The sequence below is a fragment of the Culex pipiens genome, chromosome 2 (assembly GCF_016801865.2).
Source record: "Culex pipiens pallens isolate TS chromosome 2, TS_CPP_V2, whole genome shotgun sequence".
Taxonomy (NCBI): Eukaryota; Metazoa; Arthropoda; class Insecta; order Diptera; family Culicidae; genus Culex; species Culex pipiens.
The window spans coordinates 33,963,536-33,981,378 of record NC_068938.1 but is presented as its reverse complement, the minus strand read 5'-3'; the positions used below and the strand labels follow the sequence as shown (position 1 = coordinate 33,981,378).

The window sequence follows — 17,843 nt, the reverse complement described above, 5'->3', positions numbered from 1 at the left end:
TAACTTTTCGATCGATCGTCAAAGCCTATGATCGATAATGTTGATAGGGTATTACGGTCCTGTTCAGCAACGGAGGGGCAACCATGGGTAGTTTCGCATGCTCTTGCTCATGCTCACATTTTAAAACAAAACCTCTAAATATTCAATCGAAAAATAATTGCAATAAAAAACAATTGCAATAAAATGTAGCAAAACTTCTAAATGATTTTTTGGTTATTTGTAAAGATTTCATTTTTAGACAAATTATGATGAATAATTATATTTTTTAAATTATAAATATATTTCTATACCGGAATTTCGGATGCATCAACCACAAACTGCGCTCGATTGAACGTCACTGCCACGAGATGGTTTCCTTTATTTTTTAATATACTTTTTTTTCGTTAATTTACTTCATTGAATCAGTCTGTTACTCGCGCGTGTTACTTTCTCTTCATCTACTTCCTGTCGCATTCATTGCAATCGTTTAAACGTTTTGTTTGGTTTGTTAAATATTTTTGGTTTTGTTGTTGTTTATTTTTTTCGGTTGGGATGACTAAATATTCGGTTATTACTTTTTTTTCTTTTGTTGCTTGAAACGTGTGTTTGTGTGTGGGTGTGTTGATTACATGGGTGTGAACTGTTATATATTTTCTTTTGTATATATTTGCCTTTTGTGTAAGTGTTTACTTCTAGCACAACAGATGTCTCGAACTGTTTTGTATGTGTGTTTTGTTTTACTTCGTGTACGTGTGAAACTTAGTATGTTCAGGGTTTGGGTTTGTTTTTTTTTTCTTTGTAAATATAAGGTACATAGTTGACAACGACATTTAATAGTACAATTGATTTCTGTGTTATTTTTTTTTTGTATAAGCTGTTCTAGAAGTGTTTTCTTGTGTGTGTGTGAGAATGTAACTTAAAAAAGTGTAACGATTTTGTTGTTCTGCGATTACGTTCTAAACCGAAACAAGAGAAATATACGCTGGGTCCTAAATTTAGAATTAGTTCGTTAGATCGTCCTAGATTTGTTTTGTTTAAAGTTTTTCAAATATCAATATAAAAATAGATGTTTTCCGAAACACGTTTTTTTTTGTTGTTTTTGTTTTGTTTTCTAAACATACACATACAATATGGTGAGACTAACTTTTTTTTGTGTATAACTAACTCGAGCAGATTCGCAGTTCCGATTCAACGTTTCGTTCCCTATGTTTGTTAAACTTACAACTTGTTTTGTTTTAACTTGTGTGATTTTTTTTTGTTTATCTGGTTCATTTTGGTGCTGGGGTTTTTGCTTTTGGTTTTGGTTGGGTGTAGTATTTGTTCACAACATCTAGTATTTTTATATATAGAATAATATTTTTCACATAAGTTTTTTTTCCTTAGCTCAGTTTTTTTTCCTAGCTGCATTCCAGTTTCGCAGACAGACACGATTTCACGTAAACTTTTAGGTGCGTTTTAGGGGGTAACGAAAAAACTGTGCATCGAAGATTTTTTTCCTTTTTTTCCGAGAGAAAGTTTTAACAACATATTTGGCACTTTATCCACATCGATCACTAAGATAGCTTGCAAAAATTATCACAAAAGCCATTGTTTAGCCGAATTGTGTGCCTAACTGTATGTGTAAGGGTGTGTGTGTTTGTGCACGCGAGTCCTATCTACTATTTTCGCCAGAACTTTTATGGATTTATGGCCCTCAGTTCTATCTCTCCCCTGGGAGGGAGGGGAGGTTGTTGGCTATCAGCTAATTACATATCAGCACACAAAAGGGCGGCGGCGGCGGCGACGAAACTCTCTCTCAATTTGTATGCAAATTACAAACATTCGCGCGCGCGGGGATGACGACGTACATTCACATAAAACATTGATCACATCAAACAAGTCGGGTTGGCAAATACGATTCCTAAAGCTGGACTTTAAACTGATGAAATTTTGCGTGTAAAATTCCCTCCGTATTTTTTTCTTTTTTGGAAACTATTAGGTGGGATTAGTCCTTCACAATTTTGTGTGTTTTTTCGTTTTAATTTTTTGCTTTCTCTCTCTGACATTTGTGTGCTGTCCTTGACTTGTTTTTCTCTTTTACCCCGATTAAAAGTATAATAAGAAACTAACCTACGAAAATAACCGTTAACTTTTGTCATTTTTTTTGCTTCTGTTTTTGGTTTATCAAAAATATATAAATATATGTATATACGCTATTCTAACGAGACACCTTCACAAAAAACGAACATCGAACAGGGATTTTGTGTTTTTTCTATGCGATTTCTTCACCAAATCACCATTTTCTGCAGCTTCCAACTAGCCTTAAGTCTTGATTAAACTGGGGATTTTTGTGTGTGTGTGTTTGTATATATGTTGGTTGTTGTGTTGTAATAAATGGTTAATCGGTTCACCGGCCACCACCGTCCAGCGTTTCCTGTACATAGCTGTAGTACTTGGTGCTGTTGTAGCCAAACAGCTCAAAGTCCAGCTGGTAGATCTCGAGCACCTCCGTCAGCAGCTGCTCGTCGATTTGGGCAAAGTATCTGTGAGAAATAGATGGGAATTTATTTAAATCAATTATTATTATTTTTGCTAACTGACTAAGAAATTACTAAGAAATAAATCTTGAAACTTTTGGTTTCTTGAAATTAAGCATTAAAACTAAAAAAATAATCGATTCAACGAATCATCTCTGTGGTTAACACAAACATGGTAGGCCTGGCCGACTTTGAACTGAACAATGAAAATTATTTAAAGTCTATTGTAAACTAATTTTGTTATCTTTTTTGCAATGTTTTTTTTTGTGTAAACATCATGATTTGGTGTTAATTTATTCAAATTTTGTTGTTAGATGTTTTTTCTGCAAAATTTTAATTTTTTTTTCTGAGGCGGAAACAAACAAATATTGGAATTGAGTCTCTGTATCAAGCCTAAATTTGTGATATCATTGTTCACAACGACAAAGCTTATTTCTTCTGAGTACAATGACCCTTTTACAACCGCAAAGGATTTAAAATGGCTTTTTAAATCAATTTAAAAAAAAATTGGGGCTCTTCTTGACAGAAAAGGTCCTACTTGACAACTCGTTCCAAGGGGGCCATAGTTGATCCATCGAAAAAATGTTGTCTTGTCAAATTAAAATTAAAATGAAGAAAAAAATAATCAGAAATGGTTTTTAATCGTGTTTTTTTACCGTTGTGCATAAAAATTTACATAAGGCTCTAGGACCCTACTTTCAGAATCAATAGAAAAATAGAAGAATATCACGAAAAACGTTAAACATTTCAAAGCAACAACTTTTTTTTTTCAACTCCAAATCTCTTGTTAAATTTGAGGTTATGTTCAAATGCCGATTTTTGCAATGATTATAAAAAATGGCAAATTCTGGGTTATTCACACCTACAAATTTTAAGGACAAAACTTGGGTTTTTACTTCGTTAAATAAAATAAAAATCTGGATAAAAATATTCAAAATAAACAAACTTTTATTAATTATAATTAACATTTGTGAAAATGACAAATTCTTTTATAATTTTTAGTGAAATATTTTTATGATTTCTAGTAAAAACAAGAAAATAAAATAATACTCGGTGCCTCTGATATTAAAAAAAAAATTATTTGATTTACAGTGGACTCTCTCTGTGTCGATATTGAAGGGATCTTCGAGAGCGGGAGGTATCAAATTATAGAACAAAAAAATCAAAGAATGCTTTTAAAGGGACTAAAAATTTGGTTTTTGTCTTCCTAACTGAGGAAAGACTATACAATCACCCGAAAAATGATCTTTTTTATCAAACCTCCTAGTTATACCTTCACGTATAACATTCGACTCAGAATCAAATTCCGAGCAAATGGGTGTCGGGATGTATGAGTAGACATTAAATCTTTTCTCTGAACGGATTTTGTCCGGACTTATTCCATTCGATCTAGTTTGGGGTCCCATAAATCCATATTGAAATTCATAAAGTTTGGTATAGTTCTTCAATACTTTTGCTAAAAGACAATTTTTGCCAAAAGAGAGTTAAAATCCTCACCTCGGCACCAAGTTCTTGGTGTTACTGGTGGCCCGATTCGCAATCGCCCGAGCCTTCCCACGGGGCAGCTTGTTCAGCAGCAGCGTCTCCAGCCCGGCCTGCCGTATTATGTACTCGCTGTCCCGCTGGAACGTCTCCACCTTCGCAATCAGCGTAAAGTTGATACTGCACGGCGTACAGAACGAGTACACCGGACTCCAGTGCTCGTCAAAGCGTCCTCCGCTCTTGTAGTGCGCCACCAGAAACTGCAGAAACTCCCGGAACGTCGGCCCTTTGGGGTATTTCTGTTTGGAAGCGAGAGAGGGTTAAAATTCAAGTTTCTAAAAAAAGGTCACTCGGTCTTACCGTAATCAGCCTCCCCTCCCCGTCCTTGATCTTTTTGCGGAACTTTTTGATGATCTGCTCGCCGAGCAGCTTGTAGTACTTGTTCCGACAACCCTCCAGCTTGTTCCGGTACGCGGACACGAGCCGCTCGAACGGTTCCCGCACGATCAGGAACGAGATCGTGTTCGACAGGTAGTCGTTCAGCTCGGTCGTGCTGGGTCGCGGGAACCGCTTGCGGGCCAGCTCGATCGGAGAGGCCCTCGTCCGCTGCAGGTACCGGACGTCGTAACCACCTGTGAAACAATAAACAGGTCATTCCCGGAAAGATCCCAAACCTCGCGCGAAAGCCTACCCAAGATGTTGAAGTAGTACATCCAGGTGCTGCTGGCGGCCTTGAAGATGTTACACCACGCTAGCCCGTGCCCCGGTGAGATGAAAAACTCCCACGCGTTCGGTGCGAACTTGCCGATGATCCGGTGGTCGGCGCACACGTTCCACAGCATGGCCCGGCGCTCGGTAAAGTCCGCCTCGGCGGCGGCGTTCATCTCCTCCGAGTACTCGTACACCGGGTTCAGGGTGGAGTGGTTCGGCGTGATGCCATCGTGCTGGGGGTGATCCTTGGAAGACTGCAGCGTATCGTCTTCTCCGTGGTTGTGAATGCTGTTTTGGCGCGGCCGCTGGAAGCCGGCGGCTTTGATTGGTCGCGATAGGCGACCTTCGGCGGGGGGTTTGTGCTGTTGAAATGGTTTAGGATTAGAATTCCATTTTGCAATTTTTTTGCTGTTTTAAATAGGATTTATTGAACATGATTGTTATGTTTTATGAGGATTCAAACGGATCAAATTTTAAACAGACATACATGATTAATTATGTTTTGAAGAACACATTCCTTTGTGGAAGTTAATTTACATTATTTCAGTTTATTTATGTTTTATTCCTTAACTAAAGAATTAACTGTACAGTGTACACGGATAGAAATTCTGTAACCTAGTCCGGTCACTCTATGTTGTCGATTTTGTAAACACAGAAATGATTCCAAAATCGTCAACATATTTGTCGATTTCGCTGTAAACGTTTTCAAAATCGACAACATTGTTGTTCAAAATCGGAAAAAATCTTGACGACTTTAGAAACATTTCATTGTTTACAAATTCGACAACATAGAGTCACGGATTTGACACTCATGCAGTTTCCTGAAGTCCCCGCCAGAGACACTGTCAATATTGTTTACGTGTTGTTTTTGAAAAGGTCGTATGAAATAAATACATAAATTTTGTTCCCAAATTATTTTTTTGATAGTTTTTTTTATCTTTAGCAAATATTTGCGAGATAATTACAATTATTACCTAAATTTTTCCAATTTTACATTTATTAGATCAATAAAACAAAGTTCTACTTGACAGAACAATACAACCAAACTCACTAAACTCAAATAAAAATCTTTATAGCTTCAATTACCTTGAAATAAAATTGAATTAGGTCAATTCTTCCTGACCGTTGATTTTAAATGATTTGAATACTTATTAAATTTCAGTCAAAAAAGCTTTAAACAAGCTGTTACTGAACACCACAGTGCCAACATTAGGTGCTTGACGGAATTAAATTCTGTTCCCTTAGTTGTCTCCTGAGATGAAATATAAAAAAGTTAAACAAGTTTTTATTTTTGTTATTTACGAGGTTATTTATGTTCGATGCGCATACGACATTTTCAAAAGCCACGCGCCAAAAACTTGGTTCGATCTTGGTTCGATTTTGACTTCACTCACTTTATACGTGGATGACAGTCGTGACGTAGCCGTGCATAGAGTTGCCGGATAAGCTTACAGGATGTCTATCCGTGTATCTACACAGTAAAAAATTGTGTAAATTTGGAAGGTTGAATATTATCTCTTTAATGATGTTATTTTACCTCAATTTATACTGAAAAGGTTACTCCAGAAAAGTGGTAAAATTACACATTTTCAGAAGTAAAATTACACATTTTTTTCTGACATTAATAATGTACCCCTCCCTAGATGTAAAATTACCATGATTTTTTTTCTGTGTATTTGATTCAAATTATAATAATTGTATGAATATATTTTTTTAATTGTTTTTTAATTCATTCATTCGTTAAGTGAAATTAGTTGTTTTTTTAATGGCTTTATTATTTAGATTGTTAAAGCATTTTCAAGTTTATGTTCTTCAGCTCCAATTGTAATGAAATTTCAAGCCTAATTTTTAATAAAATCATAACATCAAGAAAGTTAAAAAGTGTCTCAAATTGATCTAAATGGAACAATACTCGTTCGAAAAAAATATTCAAATAAGCATTATACCGTATTCAAGAGCAAATTTCAGTAAATGTATCAAGCTTTACCAACAATTTATTTTTTACCCCTATTTCCAGAAAAGATAAAATTTGGTCATAAAAAAACTCTTTTCAGTATTATACACTGTCTAAAAAAATAATGGAGATTTTTCATCTGGTTACAGATTTTTTGTCAGAAAATGTGTAATTTTACATCAGCAACTGGTAAATTTTCATCAGTTTCTGTTGATTTTCACATTTTTGCACATTATTTTAGGAAAATTACTCAAAAAAAGGTGATATTCAACCAACCAAATTTTCAACCTTGCAAAATTTATCTTTTTTTACTGTGTCTTAAAAATGCTGAAGAAGTTGGATTTTTTTTGAAGTTCTGGAACAGGTTAGTCGGAATCGATAAGAAAAATTAATATTTACTAACCATGAAAAGTACATTTAAAAATATTGAAAATATTCGGAATCAGCCTGTTTTTTTTACAAAAAAAATAAACATCTAAATTTTAATGACAATATAAGTGTTATTAACTGGTAACTATTTGAAATGCATTTTTCAACATTGATATTTCTGGAGCAACATTTGAAAAGGGCGCATAAGCATTTTGACAGCTAGAACTTTTTTGCAAATTCCGAGACAATAGGTAACTATTTAACAAAACCCGCAGCGTTAGAAGGTAGCTGGGAAGGCAAGCTATTGTTTAACAAATCGAGTTTTATGAAAAAGTTACCTGTTGGCTCGGAATTGCTAAAATAGTTCTAGCTGTCAAAATGCTTATCCGCCCTTTTCTCGTGTTGCTCCAGATTTAGCATGTTTGCGCTCATCAAAAAAAATTGACTGGTGTAAAATGCGTTTTAAAACACTTTTCCATTCGACTTTCATAATAGTTAAGGGACATAAACTTCTAAAAAACTTTTCCTTAAAATAAATAAATAAATAAAATCCAACAGTTGAATAATTTTGTAAATATTTATTTTAGATAACCCCATACTAATCAATGTTACCGTTATAATGAATATATTTTTTAGAAATATTACTTCTTTTTGTAGTTTGATGGATTACATTTTGAATTGCCTCAAAAATCAATCCCTTGGACACCCAGTATCGAGCAGAAATCAAGCAACCAAGAAAGCCAAAGCAATACTATAAAGTTTTTTTTGTATTCCACTTTTTGTGCAATCTATTAATTCATACCAACTTTTATCTAAATAAATTATGGGAAATCACTCAGACATTACATAAGTCCTGTTCCTTTTATAAAAGTTTAAATAATAAAAAATAGTTCTGGTTAAATAACTTTTAATGTCATTGCCATGTTGTACGCTCTGAAATATTGAAAAAGACGTGAAATTCCATGAAAAAATATTTCACGAATTTATTGAAATTATGCATTTGTTTTACCACCTTAAATGATGTAATGTTATTCTGTGATTGTAAACTATTAGGCTTTGATTCGGGCCGAAGACAAACGATTTGAATAAAAATTTTTGTTTTGAAGAAAACAAAATTTTCAAAAGGTATTTTTTTAAATTTGTTGTTAATTTTTCAATACTTATTCAAATTAAATTGTAAATATTTACAAAACGTTTTGTTTAAATTTAATTCGATTTTCCTTTTTTAATTTTTTCATTATTATCAACTGCTTGATGATTTTCTTTTTAGTTTGCTAAAAATCCACCCCCACCTACCTGTTCAACTTTCCCGCTACCCTTACCCCTTCCCCCGGCGGAGAACGCCGACATGGACTCCCGCAGCAGCAGCACAAAGTACAGCCCAAACACCACAAACAGCAGCATCACCTTGAGGGCGAGATAGAACCGCCGCCGGTTGAGCTTCGGCATCGCGGCCAGCAGCCCCAGCTTACGGTCTCGCTTCTTCTTCTGATGCCTGGTGCTGGAGTCTGGAGGTGAAGCTGACGATGATCCCCTGTTGGTCATGTTGTCGAGATTGATGGCCACCTACTGGCATTGTGTAGTGGCCTCGAACCTGCCGAGTTTTAACACTTCCCTCCACAAGTCTTATCAGCGGGCTTCATGCTTCTTCTTCTTGCCGATCGATGATAACGACGACGAAAGTGGTCTCAGGCAGGGTTCAGACGATGATTCATGGAGGGAAAATCGATTAGCACACACTTGTTATGAGCCGAAGCGGTTTTAAACAAGAGGTTCACTTGACGAAGGAGGTGGCACCCCTTAATTAAGCCATTCACTATCTCGGCGGGGGTGTCCTTTTTGTTTGTATCCAGTCTGGAGCACAACACACTCTCTTCAGGGTGTTCTCCGCTAGGGTGTGTTTGCTGGGCACACTCTCAGACTAGATTCGGCGAAGAATCAGAACTTTTCACCTTTTTCACACTCATTACACTCGGTCCAAACATGGTTTTCCTCCTTGTGACTGGACCGCTCCGACAGGACTCACGGGACGCTTTTCCTTTGTTTCCTTCACGCCCAAGGGGGTGGTTTTCCTCAGCGCCAAGGAAAAACTTTTGACATTTACGATATCTCGCACACACACCCACTCTGACACTGTGAATGTTATCCTTGCAGGATGTCTCAATCCAAGTCAGCGATTATCCTCGCACAGAATTTTCATTTACACAGCCGACGACGACGACGACAAGGACTCAAAACATGCACCACCCACTTAACCCTCCCCTTGCCCACTGAGAAGCTTTCGCGGAAAATCCCGTCCCGTTTCGTCCCCGAGTGCTAAAAATAGATCCTGGCCACGACGGCGACGAGGACGAATGCTGATGATAACACACTAACTTAGCACCACAACAACATCCGCCCCTCTCACGAATACCAACGTACGGTGCTTTTCCAAGAAAAAAAAGGACGACCGTCGAAAATACAGGAACAGCGCGCGCGGGAAGGTTCTCCTGTGGCCACCTTGTTGAATGCAGTCTCGCGAAGGGAATGACGCGCGCGAGCTTTCTGGAGGGTTCGCCAAGGCAAGGGCGCCTCACTTTCAAGAGAGAGAGCGCGGAAAATTCCCGAGTAGGGAAAATTCTCTGCGTCGAGGAAAACTCTCTCTGTTTCTCTCTTTTATCAATATTTCCCTGTTGGAGAGCGTTTACTGGTTACTGATAATGAAGGGAAGGAATTTTTGTTTTGTTTCTCGAAGGGTTTGAGCGGTTGTTTGGTGTTGTGTTGTGTTCTGGATTTTGTGTTAGAACTTTCCAGTTTAATCAGATAATGTTGTGAAATACAGCAATGGTGATAAGTGATGCTTGAGCGAATAGATTTTGAGTTGAAATACCAAAAAATGCTGCTAGATTTATACCTATCTCATGATGATTATTTTTGAATATTTCCTATTGAAGGCTTATGGCTTATTCATAGATTTGTTTAAGTTCAATTGATGATTGATGATTTGCTAATTGATTTTAAATGTGATCGAATAACAGAATGAACATTTTTTGTGGGATTTATAGTTTTTGCTCTTTTATTTGGCTAAAACTCCTTGAGATTTAGTTTATAATTCTTGATTTGATTTTGGCAAATTTTAAAATCACCCCTACCATTTCGGAAGTTTCTGCATGAGATCAGAAGATATCGTGCTTTCTATTTCATTGGGGCACAAAACTTTTGTAAACAAGAGTGTATCTCTCTCACACCTTATGCAAACTGTCATTTGAGTGAAATGGATACACTATTGTTTACAAAAGTGTTGTGCCCTTTTGAAATGTTAGGCTCCATATCTCTAATCTATAATCTTCATCTAAATGTTGGTTGAATTAGCTATCACTCAGAAATCCAAATTTTCCTGTTTGTTTGTATCTCACACGCTTTATCTATGCACCCAAAATCACAAACCAATTTTTTATTGGAAATTTCACGATCTATTTCAAATCGTTGTTTTTACCATCTCGTAAAACTAGTTATATGACTCCCACAGGTAAAAAAGCAAATTTTTGATTTTTTTTTTCATTGAGCTGCAACACTGCCCATGTTCGCATAAATGTCCCATATGCAAAAACAGCAAGCTGAGAAAAACGCGTTTAAAGTTTGTCCCATACATAAGGCTACGTGTTCAGTTTTCGCGAAAATACTGGATTTCCTCCTGATTTCTAGAACAAAGAACTGGATGTTATAGGCTCTTTCGAAAGAGCACACAATTTTGAACCAAACTGCATCAATAACTCGAAATCGATGAAAATGCATATGTGACATTTATGCGATCAGGGGCAGAACAGCCTTCTAAAAAAATATTTAAAAAAATAGCAATCAATTGTTCAGAACATAATCTTAGTTTATTTAGAAGTTTTTTTTTATTTTAAGTACCGTCAATAGGAGTGACATTGGGTCTGGGAGATGAGATTAGGTCATACAAATTTCAGCATTTTTGTATGACCCCATCTCACCTCCCAGACCCAATGTTACCCCTGATGATGGTACATTCAGTTTCTTGTGTACTAACCAAAATTGACGCTTGATGAGTTTCTTTATTTCCAATCTTTTAATTTTGTAAATATTTTTAAATATATATTTTTTAAAGAATGACAGAAATATGTTTTTTTAAGATACTAAGGCCGTTGCAAATATTTTTCAAAGTTTATGTTGCCACCCCCCCTTCAAAACTGGTCTGAAAAATCAGGGGGCAAAAAAAATAGTTTTCCAAAAAACTTCAAAATTAACATGAAAATAGAAGTCTAATCAACTGAAAACAATCTAAAATGCATTTTTCTTTATTTAGCATGTTTCGGCTTGTTTAAAAATGTTTTGATTTTTTATGAAATTCCAATGTACAGCACCGAAAAAAAAATATTTTTAGCAAAAAACAGAATTTTCGTCAATACTTAGGTATTTTGGAAACTTATGATGGCAAAACAAATGGACAGGTGTATTATGCATTTTAAAACACTTTTCTCGTTAAAATGTTGAAACCATGGCTCGTTATTTCAATTTTTATACTTTTTTTATTTTTTTGCCCCCCCACCCCCCCTCGACTTTGGTCAGAGTCGAGGGACATAAACTTCAAAAAATGTTTGCAACGGCCTAAATTGGCGAAGTTAAAATATTAAATTACAGATTATTGGCATTAAGTTTACACAAAAAAATTGATTTGTAAAATTAAGTAAGATTTTTCCCATAATTTCCCCAATAAATCGCAAACCTCTGGTGAAAAGCGTCACTGATTGATTTAAATCTTTATCAAATCCAAATAAGGCCGATGCAAATATTTTTCAAAGTTTTTGTCCCTCGGCTCTGGCCGGGGTCGAGGAAGGGGCAAAAAATAAAAAAAAATTTAAATGTTGAAATAACAGCCATAGTTTCAACATTTGCATGGAAAAGGTGTTTTAAAATGCGTTTTACACTAGTCCAGATGTTTTGCAATCATTAGTTTTCGAAAAATGTATGATTTGACGAAAACAAAAATTTAAGCGAGAAAAAACCTTTTGCGATGATAAACATCGAAAATTTCCAAAAATTTAAAAGAAATTATTCTAAACGCAGGGGAATTTATTTTAAATTGATTTCAGCTGATTGCAGTTCAATTTTCATTGAGATATTGAAGTTTTTTGAAAAAAAAAATTTTTGGCCCTCCGATTTTTCACACAACTTCGAATTTGTACCGGCCTAAATTTCCGAAATATTTAAGATTCGAATCATGAAATAACATTAAAAAAGAAGATATGTTTTGTTGGGGCCATTTTTAAATCATTTAAATAAAAAAAATTGGCAAAGGCTGATTTCAAGATTCATAAGTTATAGGCACTTGAGTGTTGATTATACTGTTTTTCTTTATATTATTTTTTAACATAGGGAAATTTGGGTTTTACCATTTTAAATTTTTTATGTCCGGCAATTGGTCCAGCCTGTATTTTTCCAGTCTCTGGTTACATCTTTTTTTGCTATTTTTTTTTACATTGTGACCATTTTTGAGGAAACTTAGGGATACCCTTGAATTATCAGGAAATTTGATTTGGCCTGAAAAAGTCAAGGAATTTGGATGACCTTCAAATCATTAAGGCTGGACAAATATGGACCTTATTAAACAATTCTCGCCAAATTCGCAATCGAAAATACTGCGTCTTGTTCAAGTAATAGACTTTACCTTTTGATTGAAAAAACTTTTTTTTAGAGCCCAAGACTGACCATTTCTGAAAATACGGAAAATCTAATGATAAGAAAATTTCCGTATATTTTACCTAAGAAAAACAAATTCAATTATGAATTACAAAAATAGAAACGAATATTCAATGTGTTGGTTTATAATAACATGGATAAGGTCATTGAATTTGTATTTAATTTTTTATCCTCCCTATATAGGGGAAATATACCCATTTTAATCACTCTAAGCCGTTCGACCAATTCTCATCACTTTTTCCGTTTTCCGCTATAAAATCAACATTTTCAGATGTATCAACAATGGAGAGTTGCTTGCTCACTTTTATTTGAGCTATTTATTACTTTTGAACAGTCAAAAACACTTATTGAAATCTGTAATTCATGATCAAAGTGCTGATAGGTCGATAATAGAAATAGGCTGAAAATGGGTATAGTTCCCCTAGATCCTCGAAAAATCACGGGGGCAAAACAAAATAATAATTTTACATTGAGACTCATTTACTGAATTCCTGTGAGTTGAAAGTCAAGTAAAACGTAAAAAATATTAAAATCTCTATAATTTCATTCAATAAATTATCATAAAATATAAACTATAACCGCTCAGGTGGTATCAACGAATGCAACTAACCAAAAAGTGTGCATTTTAATTGGTAAATTTTAATTGAATGAATTACAAAAATAACATTGAATGTTGGTTTCTAATAACATGGATAAGGTCATTGAATTTGTATTTCATTTTTTTATCCTCCCTATACTGCCCATGATCGCATAAATGTCCCATATGCATTTTCATCACTTTTGAGTTATTGATGCAGTTTGGTTCAAAATCGTGTGCTCTTTCTAAAATTTCTTGAATAACATCCAGTACTTTGTTCTAGAAATCGGGAGGAAATCCAGTTTTTTCGTCAAAACTTAACACGTTGCCTTACGTGTGGGACAAACTTGCCTTGCGTTTTTCTCAGATTGCTATTTTTGCATATGGGACATTTATGCGATCATGGGCAGTATAGATCCTCGAAAAATCAGGGGGGCAAAACAAAATAATAATTTTACATTGAAACTCATTTACTGAACTCCTGTGAGTTGAAAGTCAAGTAAAACGTAAAAAATATTAAAATCTCCATAATTGATAGAACATTCAATAAATTATCATAAAACATAAACTATAACCGCTCAGGTGGTATCAACGAATGCAACTAACCAAAAAGTGTGCATTTTAATTGGTAAATTCTTAAGGAAGTTTTCAAAATTTAAGCTATAAAATGCACAATTTACAAACTAGAACGAAATAAAATCCAAGTATCAACAACAACTGCCTCACCAAGTTTTAGCTCGATCTGAAAAAGTTGAGTTTGTGAACAATTAAGGCGGGGACTCTTATAATGAAGTTTTGGAAACTATTCAGTAAATCGAATATGGAATTGTAATTTTCATCATGCAATTTTTAAAACTTATTGAGGGCATCTCAAAATATTTTAAAAAAGAAACGAAATTGTCTATTTATATACATATGTACTCCGAACAAATTATCTGTAGAAGGCAATCCACTTAATGTTTGGAACAAAGCAACACAGTGAAAACAACAGTCGTTCGAAATTTTCATTTCCGAAACACTTTCATCAACCTACCTCGCGAAACGTTGCCTTCCGGTTAAAAAAGCATTTCCTCCAAAATCCCCCCCGGAATCTTCGCGCAACAGCTTCGCCGTACTGCCCCTTCGTGTTTCGTGGTGGATCCAAATCACACACCTGATGGCTAGATGATACACAACTTTCTGCTTGTGCCTCTTTTTTTGGCATCTAGCCCCCCCATCACCACCCCACTTTCTGACTTTCTCCATCGTCATCGTATTTGGACGGAATGCTTGCAATCCAGCAACAGGAGGCCCTTTTCCATTTGTGCCCTGTGAATGGAAAGCAGGCCCGTAGCCAGGGGGGGGGCTACCGGGCTGCAGCCCCCCCCGAAATTTTTCCCATATTTGTTTTATTATGGACTATCGAAAAAATAATCTAAAATCGATGATTGTGTGTTCTCTTTCATTCTCCCAGAAATAGATTGTTAGATAGAGAATCTGGAATACATTGATCAAAATATGTAATTTTTGCGTCCATTGCCGGGCAAAAACTTTGTGGAATATAGATCCAATATTTAACACTTGAGCTGCATATTTGATCATCGTTTTACTTTGGTGCAAAATCTATCCTACACTGAGACGTTGAGCTATCTTTCAAAGAAGAAAGAAGAACAAATGTCTAAAAGAGCGCCTAGGTCAAATAAAGTTCAGCCCAGCCTCAATTTCCCGTAGACCTTGCAATAATTTGACTTCGAAAAATCGAATAAAGTCAGCAATTCCCCACGAAAACAGCATGGAAAAAAACAAAAGTGCTCGGATCGGGCTCAAAATTTTTCTGGGGGTTCCCTGGCCGAAATAATTAGACCCGTATTTTTTTGTTTGGCCATTAGGGTGACCTACGCCGTGTTAGGGTGGTCTGAAAAAATGCCATTTTCGTCGATTTTCGCAAAAACCACCTTTTTCGAAAAATCATAACTCCTCGCCATTTTAACCGATTTCAATTGTCTTATACGCAAATGAAAGGTGATAAGTTGGCCTTTCAAAGAAAAATAATAAGAAGTTTCAAAAATCTAGCCTAACACATGAAAAGGGCGTATGAAACTTTAAAATGTCGTTTTGACAGTGTCTGGACCAAAGAGCCTATGTCTGGAAATATTTTTATCGGATTCTCCGGACACTTTTACATAACATACTAAAAAATGGGAGGAGTTCATTAACAGGATTCCGAGATATGATTTTTTGAAAATAAAATCCGTGTTTTTTGACGCGCCGCGCGCAAAAACCGGAGAATGACGAAATTGGCAAAAAATCAACTTTTTTCACTAAAACTGCGATAACTTTAAAATTTCAGCGATGACCTATAGATGTCTGGGTACCAAAATTTTCGTAATTAAAAGACGCAACTTTTGATACCCAGACATGTATAGGTCATCGCTGAAATTTTTAAGTTATCGCAGTTTTTGTGAAAAAAGTTGATTTTTTGCCAATTTCGTCATTCTCCGGTTTTTGCGCGCGGCGCGTCAAAAAACACGGATTTTATTTTCAAAAAATCATATCTCGGAATCCTGTTAATGAACTCCTCCCATTTTTTAGTATAATATGTAAAAATGTCCGGGGAATCCGATAAAATTATTTCCAGACATAGGCTCTTTGGTCCAGACACCGTCAAAACGGCATTTTAAAGTTGCATACGCCCTTTTCATATGTTAGGCTAGATTTCTGAAACTTCTTATTATTTTTCTTTGAAAGGCCAACTTATCACCTTTCATTTGCGTATAAGACAATTGAAATCGGTTAAAATGGCGAGGAGTTATGATTTTTCGAAAAAAGTGGTTTTTGCGAAAATCGACGAAAATGGCAATTTTTCAGACCACCCTAACACGGCGTAGGTCACCCTAATGGCCAAACAAAAAAATACGGGTCTAATTATTTCGGCCAGGGAACTCCCACTAAAATTTTGAGCCCGATCCGAGCACTTTTGTTGTTTTCCATGCTGTTTTCGTGGGGAATTGCTGAGTGTGTTATTTTTAATTTTCGAGCTTTAGTACGGCACTTTTCTAAAGTGATTTTAAGAAAGCGGTCATAATGGCGGTGATGAAATATAGAATTTGACTGAAATGAGGTGGCAGAAGCCGAATTTGATTTTAATTTTAACATCAAATAAATAAAAATTCCATTTTTTATTTTTTCATGTTTCATGTTTTAACATTGAAAATCGTACCATTAGTTGCTGAGATATCGACATTAGAAAATGGTGGGTTGTTTTGGTGAGACTTATAAAACTTCAATTTTCTGATTCTTTTTATTCAAGCCGCATTATCTCAGCAACCAGATGTCCAATCTTCAATGTCTCTCAGACAATTTTATTGCAAATATTCTGAACTTTTCAGAAAAAAAATTGTAGGTCACTCATGGTCACTATTTTTAAAAATCGAAACGGAGCCCTTTATCAAAAAATCTTTAAAGTACTTTTCGATTGCAAGTTCAATTTTACATTAAAAATTACGTCAAATTTGTCATGAAATGGCATGAAATTTAATTTTTTTCCAAAAATCACTATTTTTACAAAAATTCATAACTCGGCGGCAGATTTTTTGACCATGTTTCTCTATGGCTCAAAAGTTGCCCCCTAAAACATATCAAAAAATCACGAAAATAAAAAAAATAAGTATTTTGGGGAATTGAGTTTTAGTGAAAAAAAAGTTGATTAAAAATCTGCAAAAAAAAAATCCGTGTACCTATTTTTTTCTCAAAAGTCCTCAACAATACCTACAACTTTGCCGAAGTCACCAAATTGATCAGAAAATTCACTCAAAAGTTACAGCTGTTTGAATATTTACATACCATTTTTGTATGGACAGCAGCCAAAATTGTATGGAGACTTGTATGGGTGAACCAATGACACAAAATAGCTTATTTGGGCACAGGAAAGTCCCCCACAAAGTTTGAGCCAAATCAAAAAATACAAAAAATAAAAATGGCCGAAAAAAATCATGAAATTCAAACTAAAAATTCCCAAATTATTTTTTCTGTTGTTTTGAATATTTATTGATTATTTTTTTTAAATTCTTTAATTTAATATGGAGTTTATATTTGGAGCGTTTTTCAAGTGATTTTTGAATTTCCTTATTATTTAATTTCTGATTTATATTTTATTTTTATACTTTTCTGTTTTCAAACTTGAAACTTTCTGATTTTTTGAATTTCCAGCATCTTTAGATTTAGAATTTCAGAGTTTAAATTTTTAAATAATAATAAATAATATTTTTTTCTAAAATTTCGATGTACAGTACAGAAAAAAAGTTTTCGTCACTAGCCGGATATTTTGAAAACTTAGGATGCAAAACAACTGGTACAAAATGCATTTTAAAACACATTTAAAATAATAAAACCATGTTTTATAATTTATTTTTTAATATATTTTTTATTTGCTTTTGCTCCGCCTCCTCGAGCTTGGTCAGAATCGAGAGATATAAATTTAAAAAAAAATATTCGCAGCGGCCTTATTTTAAATTTAAAAATTTCACAATATTAATAATTTTAGATTTAATTTTCTTTATTTCAAAGTGTTTTTTCT

The 17,843-nt window shown here is 34.9% G+C and overlaps 2 protein-coding genes across 3 annotated transcripts in view; one reads left to right on the top strand and one right to left on the bottom strand.

Moving 5' to 3' along the window:
- Positions 1-17,843, top strand: part of LOC120427812 (calcium uptake protein 1 homolog, mitochondrial-like) — a 52,026-nt gene that overhangs the window by 19,461 nt on the left and 14,722 nt on the right. The gene's annotated exons all lie outside the window — the stretch shown is intronic.
- On the bottom strand, positions 1,106-9,508 carry LOC120427813 (carbohydrate sulfotransferase 11). The gene is made up of 5 exons (XM_039592737.2): positions 8,308-9,508; positions 4,669-5,050; positions 4,338-4,609; positions 3,993-4,276; positions 1,106-2,501 (listed from the first exon to the last, which is right to left on the bottom strand). The coding sequence occupies exons 1-5, from the start codon at positions 8,554-8,556 to the stop codon at positions 2,366-2,368; spliced, it is 1,323 nt and encodes a 440-aa protein (XP_039448671.1). The 5' UTR covers positions 8,557-9,508; the 3' UTR covers positions 1,106-2,365.